At 41.0% G+C, this 17,735-nt stretch overlaps 1 protein-coding gene across 7 annotated transcripts in view; it reads left to right on the top strand.

Annotated features, from left to right (window-relative positions):
- XRCC4 (X-ray repair cross complementing 4) overlaps positions 1-17,735 on the top strand; it is an 89,357-nt gene that overhangs the window by 43,380 nt on the left and 28,242 nt on the right. For all 7 annotated transcript variants that reach the window (XM_032096790.1, XM_032096789.1, XM_032096793.1 and 4 more), the window contains one exon: positions 13,194-13,360. In XM_032096790.1, coding sequence (XP_031952681.1) covers positions 13,194-13,360 — 167 coding nt within the window. The remainder of the gene's footprint in view (positions 1-13,193; positions 13,361-17,735) is intronic.

Raw genomic sequence — 17,735 nt, forward strand, 5'->3', positions numbered from 1 at the left:
AGATGAAATTAAATTCTGAGGTTCTTTCCCACATTGAGCCATTTCTGTGATAAGGGAAGTGTTCTGCTGTTGGCCTCTGACAAACAGCTGGGGCCATCCAGAGGGAGCCTGTCCCTGCCGCTGGGTTGGGAGGCTGCAAAATTAAGGAGACTTCACTCTTATTGCTGGATCCCCTGGAAATTATTGTGTTCTGCACATAAAATGCCCTGATGTGGCTTTTTGGTGCCTCATCTGAGCACCTCATGTTGTAAAACATCATCCCATGAAGTCTCCAGTTGTGCTCTATAGGATCCAAAGTGTGAGAAAGAAATGTTTTCCTTCATCCAGGGTTGGCTTGGCTAAAGAAAACATTAATTCTCTAAATACTTTGTCATGAAAACTTTTGAGAACGGTATTATGCGGAAAGGAAAGTAAATGTTTTGTTTGTGTTGCTAGCAACCAGTTTAGTGTAACTTTTTTATCTGTGAACTATATTTCTTTTGCAGATGAGAATTTATAAGATTTCAGGGAAAAATATTTCCTAATTGCATCCATTCCAGTTTTTGATCTGAGTAAAAACTTCCATTGCAAAAAGACGAATTTTAATTGCATTCATTTTAAGAATTAGGTAAAGGATTTAAAATGAGGGGGTTTTTTTTGGTCTTTCGATAGATTCAGGTGATTTCCAGTTTCAGAAAACCTGTTTTTATTTGAATTATTATTGGAACTTAATAGAGGTTTCCTGAATGCAAAGTTGTTGATGCCTTTTATCATGATAATAATCCATATTGGAAAATTACTTGCTGGAATTGAAATTGTAGTGCCCATGAAGAGATCTGAGATAGAACTTAATAATTACCTTGTATCAGTCAGGATGAAGTGATATTTGATCACTCAGGAATGACCTGTGATCAGTCAATCCTCTGAAATGGCCTTTACCTATGGAATAATGAAAAATAATTTAATTATTCTTACTCATGAATTACTCTTAATCATGATAGAATATGTAGTTCTGAATGGAGTCACACAATGGTTCCTCCAGACACTTTTGGGAAAAATGGCCCCAAGGACCATCAGTTTGGGGTTCAAGATGTGCTGCTGCTCCTGCTGAACCTGGAAATGGTTCAAGCTTGAGCTGTCCTCCTAGTGTCATAATTTCAGATGAGAGCTGGGTTTGCCTCATGGCTCCTTGTTGGGACCACTGTGGTCACAAACACTTCACTGTTGTTGAAGGGGAGTTATTCTTGTGACAAAAGACGAGGGAAGGTGCATGCTTAAACCCACCTCCAACCAAGTGAGAATCTCTGTTAGCTGTAAAAATTTACATCCTGCTATTACTAGGTTGTGTGGTCTAGAACAAGTGTTGGTTGTCAAATTTCTACCTCTCTGACAGTGTTTTACAAGGAAATTCAGGCAAGTACTCCTTGATTTTTAAAAATACTTCTTTCATTCTTATTTTTCTTAAGGCTTAACTTAAAATAGTGTCCTCAGGGCTGATGCAAGTAAACAATATGAAAAGGGATGTAACTGTAGGGAGAGAAAAATCAGTAAAGTTTTTTTCACCTGCATTGCATTCCTGAACCTGAACTTGTGCTGATTTCTTTCTATGTGAAAATAAGATTCTGGCTTTTTTTTGTTTCTTTAGGCTCTTGGATGGAAAGAAGTGTTCTACTCGTGTCTTGATAATTTATAGAAGTGTTTATGTCCTTCTATGAACTCAGCACTGCCTGGAATTTTGGCTCTGCTGGTTTTGTCATGTTCAGTACATATATCTCGTGATGCATTGAGTATTTCTATGTTTGTGGGTGGGGCACAGCATACACAGATGTTCAGATTGCTCAGATTAGGTGCACAATCTTCAATCTCTTGCCTTTTTTTTTTTTAAATAGAATAACTCCATTCAATGAAGTTTTTACTAAGTATCTAGTTGTTTGGATCATGAAGGCTTTAGCACGTGGCTGTCAACATCCTGAAGGGATTTTTTTTTCAAACAAAGGTTAAAATACCATCCTGAAAACAGTCTATGGTTGTTCTAAATGAGTGTAGTGTTATTACTCACACTGGAAAATTGTTTGTAGTGCTTAGCTGGGAACACTTTTATATTTTGCCTCGGTCTAGGCATTATCTCATGCTTATTCACGTGGTTATACATTTACTTTCCAAAAAGAAAAGCAAAAAAAAGGAGTCGTGTGCAATCCTGGAGCTGTTTACTGCCAGCATATTCGGGGGGAATCAGACCCAGATTACTGCAAAATGCTGGCACGTCAGCTCCAAGGGTGTATTCACCAAGGACTTTATAGTTTCCATTACTTCCCAAGCCTAAAGGTCAGTGTTTGAAGGGAAGTAGCTCCCAAGACAAGTTGTCTTCATATCTGACAGTTATTACTCCAGACATTTCAGTTGTGCTTTACTGCAGTTTTTAAAGAAAAGCTGCAGTCTGGGCTTCACATGTAGGAATAGGATCAGTTGACAGGTAGAATTAAAGTGCTCCCATTATGCAGCTCATGATGTGGTGGTGTTTTTTTTTTAATCTAGGGAGTATTAATCATTTATATTTTGTTACCTTGGAACCTTTACTGACAGTAATATCACCAGCACTCCTGCAAGTCTTGCTTTTATTTTGGAGATCTTTGGGTGAAAGCACATTTATATGGGTCTACCTTTCATAATGTTTGTAGAAACTTCTCTGGAGGTTTCATGGGGCTTTTTTCAGTGTTTCATGTTCATGCTACATATGCTTTGTGACTGTTCAGAAAAAGAGCTTCACTCTGGTCCTTTAAACATTTTACTTAAATAAGTTTTGGTTTTTTTTCTGGAATAATTTTTGAATTGGAAACCTGGACACAAATGAAGAATATTTGAAAAAAAAAAGAAAGCAACCAACCCAAAAGCCAATAGATTAAATTAAAAATCCTTGGCAGGTATCCTTTCATACTTTTGGGAGACTCAAGCCTCAAACTCAAGGAAGTTGCTGTGTACTAAGTTTGTGTGCCAGCTGTTTTATGGTAATGGCCCATGTTCTGTTCTTAGCCTCTAGGAAATAAATTCTGATTTAAGCTATCTCATAAGGCTTTCCCTCTGAAATCTAAATTAACACAGTTGTGAACTGTTCATGCATTTAAGCCCGGAGACCCAAATCCAGATGTTATGTCTAGAGTCTATTGTATTATTGCCACACTATAAATTACATGAAAAACAAGGAAGAAAACAAGTTTAGATCTCCAAGAAAAGCTCATTTCCTAATTCATTTAGGGCAAGTTTTAAAAATAATAAAAAGTGCAAGTGTTTTACCTTGCTTCCTAAGGAAACAAAGCTTATGTGGTCATGCTGTGTGCCTCTGCTGACTGCCAGCCTCTTACCTCCTCCCCTTTCCCCCCAATAACTTCTGAAACTCCTGGACAATTTCAAACAGATTTGACAGGAGTAAAGGTCTCAAAGATATCAGGTTCCTACTAGTTTCATGGAAATAGGTGCCTGGATGGAGAAAAAGAGACCCTATTCATGTGCCTGCTTTGGAAAAAGCTGTGGAATGAGATCAACTGTATTATTAGACACTAGCAAATCCTCACGGGAGAGAGAAGTTATGAATGCATTAAATAAGGGAAAAGCTTTGACTGGATTTCTCACCTTTTTAGACATGAGGGGATCCAGCAAAAGAGTCACAGCCATAGGAAACCAGCCTTCAGTAGTTCCATTGCTCACAGATCTGCTGCCTGCTCAGCGAGGTGGGAACGCATCTGATCCTGCCTGGAGCCGCGGAATTAATGAGGGAAAAGATGAAAAAAATACAGGCCCTTTAAGGGTGTCCTGCTTCAGTCCTCTTTGTAAGCTCACTTCAGAGGCAGAGGGGTAGCAGGGAGTTGAATGGACAGTATTGCCTGGAGTACAGAAGGGAATGATAAAAGAGGAGAAGCACAGAAGAGAATAAAGCATTTGGGGTGCATGCATAAAATGCAAACCTGCCAGTTTTTGTGTGGTGAAATAGAAGTTTCAAAAAAAATCCAACAAAATGCTTGAATTGTTGGTTCTTTACATAATCATGTTATCACTGTTTGTGGAACTATAAGGTATAGTTGCCTGTTCCATATTTATTGTTCTAAAAAGTAACTAGTGCACCTGAATTTTATAGATTCTTGCCTTTGGCTTTTTTTAGTCCAGTAGCTTTGATTTTTTTTTTTTTTTTAATTGGTGAAGTGAAACAATTTATGTGATTACCATTGGGGGGGAAAAAAAAAAGGAAAAAAAGTGGAAGAAATACCTGATGTTATGGTTGCTGAGTATTATCCCTGCAGTTCATTTTAGCATCCAGTGTATTTCTTATTTTAAGGGATTCGGTTGCACAGTGGTAAAGAAACATTGGTGTGGGGGAGAAATTAGTGGCAGCTTTCTGTGGCTTAGCACCTTGAGAGATGAGCATTTCTGTAGTGCAAATGCTTTGCATCTTCACTCACTTCATGCCTTTTTTGGGAATATATCTCACTTTTTACAAAGATAGATTTGGGTCTTGCATATATGTATTTTTTAATATATATATATATATATATATAAATATATATGTATGTGTAGGTTTAAGGTTAGAGGAGGAACTGCTCTCATGAGCAGAATTTTTTATAGTAAGTTTGAAAAAATTGTTACAGAGGACTTTGAGGCAGTGGAACCACAGCCTGGGTAGATCCTGACCAGACCATGCCACAGCTGTCAAAATTCAGTAGCTAAAGACCCTTTCAGCCTGGGTGGGATTAAGCTTCACAGAAGTAGCTGATTGTATAGATACATGAAATGTGGTGTTTCTGAGGAGTGTAGAGATTAAACAAGGAAGTTTTCCAAAGGCTTTAAGGAATGACACATAGATAAAATGCCATTCATGAAAGAAATCCATTAGTTCCTTGCTTAATAGGTGTTTTTGGTACTCTAACCTATTTACATGGCTTTTTTTTTTTCTTGCTGGGTGGGGGATGTTCAAGAATTATCTGATGTTCTTACTGTTTTAATTTACCATTTTTCATTCCAAAACTGTCTGAAAACCAGGCATCCTAAGGTGTAGATAATCCCTATGCCCTGGTGATTCTTACACGGGGTACATGTGACAGGGTTAAATGAAAGAAATGAAACATGCAAATAGATTTTTGTGACGTTTGAAGACAGTATTAAGATCCGTGTCTGTTTTCTGTGGATTTTCACTGTCTGCTTCGACAGAGTTTATATTTGAAATTAAATGTGCAGTCCTGGGCATTCACAGCTAAGAAATGCAAGCTGAAATTGGGAGGAAGGTTGTGTGATCTGAGGGATAGAGAAAATAACATGTCCATAGCCAAAGCTACATAGAGCTTCAGTCCAACAGAAAGAATACTGAGAAATTTATTTATCTGTAAGTTATGGAGTCTGAACATGACAGAGGGAGAAGAGCACTGGGAATAGAGTATGTCTGAGAACAAATGGATACAAATTGAGCGTGTGTGTGTGTTTAGGAGACAAATCAGGAAAAAAATAACCCAGCCAGACTAATGAGATGGGGAAATTTTTGAAAAATTAAATTCCTCTGTGAGGGGGTTTATGTGACACTATTTCTTGTGATTGCACAGAATTGCAGGTCCCAGGAAAATGATGTTCAGGTTTTGATAAAATATCAAAAGTCTCAAAGAAGTGGTCATCCTCCTCTTTCCCAGAGCCAGGCAGTGGTGCGTGTTCGGAGAAAGAGGGACAGGAGCCATAATCCCACAGTTCCCAGTGGGATGTAGTGGAAAGGTGGTTGGTTAACTGTGAGGTCAGTGAAGGCTCTGGAGAGGTTGTGTGGGCTCAGTGCTTGGAGCTTTCCAGTTCCCAAGTGGAGGAAGCCCTGAGCAGCCTGGCCTGACCAGGAAAGGGGAAGGGGTTGGGCTGGAGACCTCCAAGAGCTCCTTCCCGGTCAGTGACTCCACAAAGAGCTTTCAGAGCCTGCTGCCAGTTCAGCCTATGCTGAGCATAAAGGTTGATGAGGGATGGAAGGAGTAACAGAGCCTTGTTAGTCCTTCTGGGGATGGGTATCAGTGTGTTCTAGTACCTGGTGATGTTCCCAATTTCTCCGTAGTTTCCTCTACAGGTGCGTGCTCCTTGCACCACAGTCCTTACGGGGCCCACGGTGCCGTGAGTGTGTGGGGTTGAGGGCACGAGAAACAGTGGAGCACTCTCCAAAAAGTATTTGGGAACTGCTGCCATGCCAAAACAAAGGGAAGCCAGAAGGAATTTAATTTCCAGTGGACATGAAGCTAATAGGATGGCAATTTGGAAGGTTTCTGCAGCGTGTGGTAAAAACCTGAGAGAAATGTCAATCACTGACGTCAGCTGTTTTGCTCTAGAATAGATGTAATGCCTTCGTCAGGGGGGAAGTTTGTTGCAGGCCGGGTTTTTGTGTTAAACTTGTTTTTTGTAGTTGGTGAGCATATTTTTACACTGTCTGATGTAACCTGCCAGATTTCTTGGCTTCCGTGGAGCTGTGTAATTTTTTCTAGCTTCCTAGAGTTTGCTGTTACAAAAGCAACTTCTGCTTTCACGTTGTCACCACTGTATTGTGCAAGTCCAGTGTACTCGTTTTATTACCACACCCAGGGATGTCATAGTTACTGCTGAATGATTTCCCTGGAGATAATAGTGGCACAGCTTTAAAAAATCAAGACCACTCACTGATTGACTTAAGAAATAAAAATGGTATAATGCTTTCCAGATTGAAGCTTGTAACAATACTTTCTTTGTGTAAGTGTCAGCATCATTCATTTGTAGGTCATATTCTTTAACCCTGTACATGAATTTTCATTAACATTTTTCTCTTTTAAATTCTTAGGTATTTTCGTAGCGAAAGCTTTTTTTTTATCCAAGTGTTGATTCTACCTTATTTCAGAGTCTGTGTGCCTGTGGAGTAGGAGAGGTAGCTGACATTTAACAGGGAATCACAGCCTGTCTTGCTAGAGCTCCAGCTCGCGACTGCGAAAAGAAAGTTGCTGTATCTCACATGTAAGGCACAACCTCCTTTTGTGCTAATTCCTCTGGAATTAAATTAATTCAAGTTTAATTAGTTTTAATTAAGACATTCAGTGGTTCTGTCCTGAATGTTACGGCTAATGTCTGACTCTGTAGTGAGGGATTTGCTTTCAGTACCAGCAGCAGACAGGGGCACTGGTGGGTGACTGCAGGGTAGTTCACCTGTACAGCTTTTAACACCTTCTCCTAGCAGGAGTTTTCTAGGTAGCCACAGAGCTGGTAAGGAGTACTGGGGCACCTCTCCTACGAAAAGAGGCTGAGAAAATTGGGGTTGTTCACCCTGGGAAGGAACAGATTGTGTGGAGACTTCAGAGCACCTTCCAGGATCTACAGGGAAGGGATTCTGCATTGCGAACTGGAGTGACAGGACAAGGGCGAATGGGTAGAAACTAAAAGAGGGGAAATTTAGGTGAGATATTGGGCAGGAATTGTTCCCTGGGAGGGTGGGCAGGCCCTGGCACAGGGTGCCCAGAGCAGCTGGGGCTGCCCCTGGATCCCTGGCAGTGTCCAAGGCCAGGCTGGACAGGGTTTGAAACCACTTGGGACAGTGGGAGGTGTCCCTGCCCAAGGCAGGGGTGGCACTGGGTGATCCTCAAGGTCCCTTCCAACCCTTCACATTCTCTGATTCTGTGATTCTGTGCTTGGAACAGGGCAGTGACAAAAGGTTTTGTTGTCGTGTGGATCTGTAGGGCTTTCCTGCTCCAGCACAGGGGTCACAGCTGCTTTCACAGACTGCAGGTCTCCGAAAAGCCAGACAGGGACTGCACAGCTGCTCTGTGCTGGTGGCCTGCTCTGGAATTTATTTTTTTCCCCGTCAAATTCTTCTTTAATATTTCCCTGGTGAAAGGATGTTGCTTAGGCAATACCTTGCAGGAGGCAGCATCTGTCTGCGAGGATGTAGGTGTTCCTGAGTGTGCTAGAACAGTCTGAAATGCTGTTTTAGGAGCAGAGCACAGGGATCTCTGTGTCTCACTCAGGGGCAGGAAGCGTGGAAGCTGAGTGAGCTGAATTAGAGCCTGTAACAGGTTGTACAGGGTTGACTTGTACAATTAAACCTCTATCATCCAGTTCACATGCTGGGAATATTTTAATTTCAAAATCAGACCTAAGTATCTGACAAGTGTGCTCTCTCTAAAAATTATTTGTTAATTAGTTTTCAAAACAGAGAAGGAAAAAGTGAAATACTCTGGGCTAAGATTTAATAGGAGAGACTCACAAACACACACAACATATATATCCATAAATATATCTATATCTATCTACCTGTATATCTGCTATACCCTGGCAGGACAACAAAGGACAGAATCTATCTAAATATTTATTTTTTCCACCTTGTGGAAGTGTAGAAGTCCTTGTATATATATTATGGAAAAAAAAATACTGTTAGAAAGGGTTGTTAGAATACCTTACTAATACAGAGAGAAATCATGACCAGCAAAGCAGATGTAATGAGAATTTCCAGCATGGTTTTTTTTTTCTTATAGACATAATGAAAAATTGTTGTTACTGGAAATCAGCCCACTGTTAGTGCTTAGCTTCAAGAGACGTTGCTGTCTGAATGGCTCCTCCTTTCAGTGCATAACCTCTGATAATTATTGCCTTAGGTATGATAACTCTCATTTTTAGTGGAGTGTAGTAATGCAAAGGTTATATAGCAGATATATATTATTTAATGCAAAATTAAAATTCGCTCTATACAAGGAAGTAATTTTCAGTTTTGGAAGCTTCTGTGAAAAATGTGTTGTCTCTTTTTAATAACTTGTTTTCTTATGTGAAACACATCAAGTGTAAGCATAAGAAGAATAATTATTTGAGAAGCTTTTCAGTTATTTCTGAAATATTTTGTGTCTTATGGTTGACATCACTTCTTTCTTCATCTCTAGGAGACAAACAGTGGGCAGGGTGAGAGGTCAGGGGAAAATGACATTTTTGTCACAGGCTTCTAGTTCTTGTTTTTATTTCTTAAGCTTAAAATACAGGCCTGGTGAATGCATAGGGACTCTGATTTCTGATTAAGGGAACACAGCTTTCTAAATGGTTCTGTGTTCATCTTCCTGTGCCTTTAAAAAAATTAAAACTTGAAAAAAAAAATCCCAACAAACAACAAAACAGATACTGAAGGCCAGCAGTGTATCAGTCACAGTCAGTCTGTTGTCCCCTGGGACCTCTACCAGATCTGCTCCTTCTCTGTATAAATGAAGTGTCTACTGCTTCGGTGTTTTACATAATGTTTTCTTGAATGATCTGAAAGGGGAAGTAGAAAGCACATTAGTTACATCTGCAGATGGTGCAGGGCCAGAGAGCTACAGCAGCTGTAAGGATGGCGAGAAATTTAAATTCATCCAGGGAGCAGCAACGTGCAGGAATTTACAAAGCTAACAAAAAATTTAAAATTCACCAATACCAATTTACAAAACCACCTTGGAAACGTGATCCAAGCCAAAGACATGTTGCTTGTCAAATTAGCTGAGTGAGGTGTTAATGATGTTTTCTTTCGCTCCTGCAGTAAGCAAGAGCTGTTTATCTTGATATCCCACCCAGTTAACTGTTTGTTATGGTATCCTGATCTTTAACCACTTCCCCTGCATCTCCCTAGAACTGTTTGCAGTTTCCCTACTGTGGTTTTGGCGATGAAGGACAAACAACTGGACTGTTTCTTGGTTTAGTTGCAAGGAAAAACTTAGCAGTGTGTGGGAAAAACTAACATCTCCTTTTTAATGATATATTTTTTTCCCCCACAATTCTTTAATTTTAATAGAATTCTGTCTGCAGTTTACACCGTCTGTCCCAAATTCAGAGTCCTTGGATATAAAATTGTGTTGTTTCGTCATCTTCTCCTCTACCAATCCACTTTCCAGTTTGGGATGCCAGCAGGTCCCCAGAGCAGAACTGCCCCGAGATTTCTTTTTTTTCTTTAGGTTGTTTTACTCCTGCTTTGGGAATTCAGTCGACCTGGCTGCTTTTCTGGCTTATCAGCAGGTCCGCAAAGGTCTCTGTGTGTTAAACAGGTGCCGTGAAACAATTCCAAGCTGCAGGAGCAGCCTCGGGGAAGGGGTTTTTGGTGCACTTTGTGTGGCACGCTATGTGAGGGAGGCAGGATTGCGGAATGACAGGGTGCTCTGGGATGGAAGGGACCTTAGATCCCCTCTCGTTCCACTCCCTTTCCATGGGCAGGGACACCTTCCACTCTTCTGGGGCTGTCATGGTAGTTTGGGTTTAATTAGGGCTGTATCCGTAGTTCTGTGTTTCCCTGGAGGCAGCTGGATAATGAGCTCCCCGCAGCACGTTATCCTAAATTAAGATGAGACGACTGGGGGAGGAGGGAAGATACGGAAGAACACTTGTTTTGCAGAAACCTTACTGCGTTTGTCTTTTTTTAGTGGATTTGTCAGCACCTGCGTGATAAATTTAAGCCTCCTGGTGATGGGCTTGCTCTGCTCACCTTTTGTGGGCCTCCTAGAGATGGTCCACAGGTCTCAGTGACACAGAAAGCAGGGCAGTGAAGTTTATTGTGAGAAAGTGGGCAATAGTCAATTGCTTTGCATAAAGACTGAATTAAAGGCTAAACTAAAGATTAACTGTCAGTGTTGGACTCCAGCACCTGCAAGGATGGGCACATTCTCTGTGTCCCTGTAGCAGTGTGAGGTTTTTTTTTTTTATAATTATAATTGCTTTTGGAGTGTCTACTGTGTGTCTGGCATGACTTTGGTTGTGCAGTGGTACCAGGCTTTCAGAATAAATCTATTGCTATTCACTTTAACCTGTTTTGAGATTATGCATATTTTATTCTTTTTGTGCAGTGAAAACTGTAATTTGTTTGTCCTGATTAAACATATTTTCCTATACCTGATCTCAGTTGAATATATTAAGGCAAAAGACAAAAATGATGTGCTCTCCTTGCTATTTCCTTCACAGTGAAAGATTGTGATGCTTCTTATCTGTGCTACTGTGCCTCTCTATCTCTGTGAATTCTTTATCCAAATAGCGTGGTGGTGGCTTGCAAGTGATGAAAAACAGTTTCCTTTACACGAATGTCCATCTTTGTTACTGCTGTCAGACAGCAAGTGTGATATTCAGGGGATGCACTCCAATCTGTGGGCTACTGATAGTGTAATCTAATTTCCAAAAATAAATTAAAAGCATCTTTTCATCTGTAGCCATCAGATGTACGTCAGCTAAAGACAACAACGCTTTAGAGACAGCACATGCGAATTTGGTGGCTAATTGGAAATTAAACCTTTGGGTTTCCCACATTTTCTGATAGACTGACCTTGCTGAAGGAGGTCAGGATGGTATCATGTGTTGCGGCAGAGACTTCCACAGATAAAAGGTCTGAGTGGAGGGCTTGTTACTTGTTTCAAACATTGCCTTTGGAAGGTTTGTGAGCAGTTTTTACCAGGCCTTTTTCAGTCCAAATTTATGCATGGTATTAGTGAAACTTGCATTTAAAAAAAGAGTTAACAAACAACAGGTATTTTTTTAATCAATGTATTTTATGTAATTTTCCATGCCCTCCCAAGTAAAATGGGGAAAAAAATAAATCAAACTGCGTTTCTGATTTTAATAGATGAGGTGCCACAACACAGAGTGAACCCTTCCCTGGCATGTAGCACTTACATTGATGTATTTTTTAAGATGTTACAGCTGTGCATTCAAGTTGAAAAGATGGGTAATACTTCTATTCATAGGGAAATGCCGCAAAATTTATGTCAGTCTTTTTGATAATCACAGGATGCGAGAGAGGATGCCTTCTCCTTCTGTGTAACCCTCACCAGCTCGGTGTTTCTGCAGCAATTTCTAACCAAATCCAAGTACTTTCAATGCCTTTTTCCTGAAAGATCTGCTTCTGCTGCAGCTTCAGCTGGTCAAAGTCACAATTGTCTCTTCCGCCCCACTCTGCTTTCTCAAAACCTCTTCTCTCAAGTATTTTTCTGTCAAGTCAGGCGAGTGCTGTTGTCTCTGGATGTGTAGGGGCTCAAAAAACACTCTGGGGCTTCTGTAGGTTCTCACAGCTGCAGGAATGTACCTTGAGGGGGCTCAGATTCTCCATCCTCTGGCCACTCCAGATCACCAAAGAACAGGCCCTTAATTCCTGATTTGCCTTTTTTAAGGTAACACATGTGACCCTCTTCAAACAGCCTCGAAATCCTTCTTCCACTGCCTCAAACTGTCGTGTTGGATGTTAATGTGTCCTCACCCAGCTCTGCGTGGTTATAGCTCAGCTGGCACAGGTTTGTATGTATGGCTGAGCTATTCTTCCTTTAACACGACAAAAACAACAGTTTTCTGTTGTTTCTCCCAGACCAGGCAAAACAAATCTGTTCAGATCTCTTGTATATCCTGTACAACATCCCCACTGCTGAAGAAACACAGTGGGTCATTACAGATCCTTTAATCTCACTGAGCTAACCAAATCCAAGCACTTTCAGCGACTTTTTCCTGAAAGATCTGCTTCTGCTGGTGAGGCTGCCTGTTTAATCGAAGGACTCCTTTTATGAGTAAGGACTTGCTGTCTGAACCCTGGAGGTGACAACTTGCTGGCTAGATTTTACATATTAGCTGCATAAATCCCAGAATCCCAGGGTATCTGGGGTTGGAAGGCACCTCTGGAGCTCACCCAGCCCAAGCCCCTGCCCAGCCCCAGGCAGGGTCCCCTGGAGCAGTGGCACAGGAACGTGTCCAGCTGGCCTTGGGATGTCTCCAGAGAGGGACACTCCAGGCCCTCCCTGGGCAGCTGTTCCAGGCCTCTGCCCCTCCATGGACAGAAGCTCTTCCTCCTGCTGGGCTGGAGCTCGGTGTGGTTTATTTTATGGCCACTGCTCCCCACCCTGTCCCTGGCAGCACGGAACAGAGCCTGGCACCATCCTCTGGCACCCTCGGAGGTGTTTGTATGGATTGATGGGATCCCCTCTCAGCCTTCCCTTCTCCGGCCTGGCCAGGCCCAGCTCCCGCAGTCTCTGCTCATCCCAGAGCTGCTCCAGACTCCTCCTCAACATTGTGGCCCTCTGGAAATAATTAGCATGTAGATTATTCCACATATTCCTCCATTCTCTGTGTGACAAATTTGTTGCCTCCCTTTGAACTGGAGGACTGTAAGGTATTTCTTACGCTTATTAAATATGTATTCAAGTTTACTGGAGCAAAGCTTCAGTGAAGTTTCTTGTACAGTTGAAATAACTCATTATTTCCTTGTGTCCCAGTTCAGACTTGGATCTCTGAAGCTGCAGGAAGTCCCAAGCCCAGCAGAGGTGGTCAAGGAACTCATTGGTTACTGCCTGGACAGCCTGGGAAAGCTGCGGGCCAAAACTGAGCATCTGCAGAGAGAAAATGAAAGGCTCTTCAGCAACTGGAGTGATGTGGAGAGGAGGTGAGTTCCCAGGTGGATTCACAGGTGACACCTGAGAAGCTCAGCAGCAGTGGACAGAAATTTTTATGCACTTGAGACGTGCTTTGAGCTCAGTTACTCACAGCCCATATAGCTGTGGATCTCCTCCCTTTGGCAAAGATGCAACTGATACTAAAAATTTGCAATTAAAGCTGGCTTTAGCTTCTGAACTAGAAAAAAAAAAACCCTGAACACTTCTCTTATCTGTGGAATTCGCTTGACTTTCTTTAGGAAGTCTTTTCCTTAACATTATTTCCTATAATTCTTGAGACTAGCAGTGTAAATTATTTACATTTTCGAGTGGGGAATAAGTTGCTGTTTCTTGCATCTGTTTCCCTTGTTGAAGCAGCCAGAATTGAAAATTGAGTGCAGTATTATAGGAAGAAGTATTATTTTGCAAGAGATTTTTCTAACTGCTATTGCAGTTGTGATCTGAATTGTGTGTCATTCTGTAGTGAAATAATCTGTGCTTGTTTCAGTGAGCATAAAACTCTTAGCACAGAGCAGTCAGAGATGTATCTTGCTTTTCGGTAGCTTCACATGAAAAAAACCACACAATCTAGGAAGATTGATGAAAGAATGCAGCAAATTTGCGTTAATTTACCTTGAAAAAGAGAGCCAGCTTTTGGGAGGAGTTAGTTTTGTTTCCCTCTCATTAAAATGAGTAACAGTTTCTCCTGACAGTCTCCCTGACAAGCAAAGGGCCTCCCTAAGAAGTGTTTTACTGCTTAACAGTGTAGTTGAACAATAGTGTATTGTATAACCCATGTTCTGTACTGCATTACATGCTGATGTGTAAGAGGCATTAGTGCTTGTATCAATTTTCAAGGTTGGGGTGGCACTTTTACAGAGTTACCCCAAAGAAAAGGAGGAAAAACAAAAACCAGACCAAACAAACAAAAAAATAAAAATCAGAGTTGCGTGACAGACTTTGCTCTCAGTGCAGGCTGGTGGGTTTCTGTAGTGTGTTTATAGCTGGAGTAGATTAAATGTGGCTTTTTCAGAATAAGCACTGAAGGTTTTATGGTCACCAGTCTTTGGCCATGTCTGTTAAATGTTAAATTTAAAAATCATTTTCATTCAAGAAGTATTGGGCTTTTTGGTTTGGTGTTTTGGTGAGGTTTTTTGTTTGTTGTGTTTTTTTTTTTTTTTTCCAATTTGGTTTGGCTTGGTGTTTTTTTAAATACTTTTTGCCACAGCCCAGTTCTACCCTGCTGCCTTCCTTTGCTGCTTTGGCTCCGAACGCTGTGAGTTGCCCCGAGCTGAACAACGCTGTGCCTGTCTTTGTTCAGGAGGCAGGATTTCAGGATTTACATCCTGCATCACTCACGGTGCTGAGTGGTGAAACATCAAATATGAGCACGTGGTGTGGAGATTTGCGCTCCCGTCTCGCCTGCAGCCAGGGCACGTCAGCTCCACAGTCCCTGCAGGTCCCTCTGCTCACAGCCTCTCTCCTCAGGACTTCTTTAGAATTAAAACAGACCTCTGAGAGGTGCTTTTGTGCCTGTTGGTTGTGGGGTGGAATAATTCAATCATCTCATTTCCATCTCTGGGTTCGAATTTTCTTCACCATCATGGAGGTTTTGGTGAGCAAGTGGCAGCCTGGGGATGAGTGAGTGAGTGTGTGTGCACACCTCAGGGATGGATGAGTTAAAATATCAGAACAGAAAAGCTGTTCTCTTTATTTTGTATAGAAAATTCAAGGCCAATTAGTTCTGGGCAGGCTGGACGGGGTTTGGAGCATCCTGGGATAGTGGAAGGTGTCCCTGCCCATGGCAGGGTGTGGAAATGGATGGGCTTTAAGGTCCCTCCAACCCAAACCAATCTGTGGTTCTGTAATAATGGAGGTGGTACATTTTAAGTAATAATAACCTGTAGCAAAATAATTCCCTGAACAAAAGATCAAATTTCTGGTTTGGGCGTGAGGTACATATTTTGTTATCGGGCATCTAGAATTTGTGTAGACAAGCCAAATTCAAAATAGCTGCTAATTGATGTGGTGGTCAACTGCAGTGGCAGTGTATTTAAACCACAAGCAGATTATAAAAATGCAAGCTAGGTACTTTGGGCTTGAAACTGAGTCTTCAGCATTAGCTCATCAACATTCCATCCCACTGCCGGTGCTGGGGGAAGGGTGAATCTGAAATGCAAGGGAGCAGTGTTGTGAGATCCAGGAATTATTTTTGAGCACTGGGAACAGGGATGAATACCAGAGATGCTGAATTCTTTCCTTCATAGTGCTGGAGTGTGAAGGATGCCACTAACAATTAAATAAATGCCATTAAGTTGCATAGCTCACGTTCACCTCTGTGGAGCGTGTGTGATTGCTCTGTGTTGAGGCAGCACTTGAAATCTTGGTGTTTATTATTAATTCCTCAGTTTATTGTTTGTCATAGTCCCTAAGAGTGGCTACTTTCAGTGGGCTGTGCAGGATTTTGAAGGCTCACAACTTGCAAATACAGCATTAATGTGATACTTTTGTGATATTCAGTGCTTTTAGATGGAGTGTTTTGCCAAATTAATGTCATTTCTATGTCTGGAGAATGTATTTGGATGTGGATAATTTTTGAATAAAGTCAAAAAAAGGTGTTAATGTAAATGAAAACAATCATATAAGATTAACTGATGGGCATACTACTAATTGGTTTTGCCCAGAGGGAAGAGTTAATATTCTAATTCTAATATTCAAGATGCTAATTTTTTGCCGTAGAGACTGAAGAAATTGGCTAGTCTTGCAGTAGGTTTCTCCACTGTACTACTCACAGTCCAGGCAGCATCAGCTTTACTTCACTGGAAGTTTCCATTTACATGGGTTTTCATCAGGGGATGTCTTTGCAGCACTCTAGGGCCTCAGTGAAGTTATCTTAAGTGGCACTTTTTTGGCCAAGTCAGCCACATTCCTCAATATTTGAACCAGCCTCAACTGCTCCAACACAAACCAGTGCCTTGGCAAAGTAAAGGCACAGAGCAACCACTTTCCCTGGTTTCTGTGTGGGAGAGAGGATTATTCTACAGGATTTGATACACGCAAGATTAGCATATTTTAGACAAAATCCTTTTTTCCCCCCCATTTTTATGTATACAGACATAATTAGTATCAAGCATGTCCAGGCTCTTCTGGGCCCTGCATGAGGGTTTATGATTCTTTGTGAATTGTCTATTTGTTCCCCACTAAACAGTTAACTTCCCTCTTGTAGGTGGAAAGTCTCCTGGTAGTTGATTAGTACCTATGATCTTTCATTTAGGAATTATTGAACTGATCTATATGGTAATGATGTTCTGCTATTTGCATTTAAATTAGATGAATTATTTATCAACTATCAAGCAGATCCCTAAAGCATTGCACAGTAGACTTAATACTTCATGAGATTTTTTTTTTTTTTGCTATTGTCTTCCTTCTTACATCATAGATGGTTTTGATCTATGAACAAAATAATTTGTATTTCTGTAGGAAGTCTGTTGACATCTCTTACCTTATAAATTAATATTTTTAAAGTCTGTTACATGTCTGGGCTTAATAGCAAAATAAGCCTTCTAAACTTTTTTACAGCCTTGCACAGGTTGGTGAAAAAAATGTTTATAAGTCATGACTATTTCCTATATTTAGCAGGATCAGTAGAATTATCAAGTTGTTTATTTGCTTCTTGTGTACACAGCTAATAAAATGTTTGTGGTTCAACCCAAGAACGGAAAGGTTATGAAATATAAGAAGGAAATACGGAATTACATTTGCCACGAATCACTTGATTTTTTGTGCTCATGCTTGCTTGTATTCCAGGTTTGCTTATGAGGCTTTATACACCCATATTCTTGATTTAACACTTCCATTGTGCTTCCTTTTATTGACATTCCCAATATGCTGATACCCACAGGTGCCTAGTAAAACTTTTAAAAAGCCTGAAGAATATTTTATCTGAAGATATTAGGAACTTCTAAATGCTTTCATTTTTTTTTTTCCCTTCAAATATATTTCACACCAGTGTGTGGTCCAGATTTGAGACCTGTCAAGCTGAATCATATCTATTTATAATCTCATTATGTGCATCCTGCAAAGGTATGGCCACTGTGGGGATTCAGCATTGAAAATAAGGAACACTTGCCTATTTAAATTTTAGTTGTCTCAGATGGAGATGTACCCAAAAAAAAACCCCAAAACCCCCCAAAAAAAGCGTGAAGAGAAAGTTTCCCATTTGGGAACTTTTCCCTTTTGGGAGCAGAGTTCATTGCACTTTTCTGTGGAAAAACAACAATAAAAAAGCTGCTTCTGGCCTGTTTCAGACGGGAGGTGCTGGACTGGTGGTGCGTGGTTTGGAGTGCGGATTCCTGGCTGGCCTCACGACAGAATTTTCTTCCAGGA

The sequence above is a fragment of the Corvus moneduloides genome, chromosome Z, assembly GCF_009650955.1.
Source record: "Corvus moneduloides isolate bCorMon1 chromosome Z, bCorMon1.pri, whole genome shotgun sequence".
Lineage (NCBI taxonomy): Eukaryota > Metazoa > Chordata > Aves > Passeriformes > Corvidae > Corvus > Corvus moneduloides.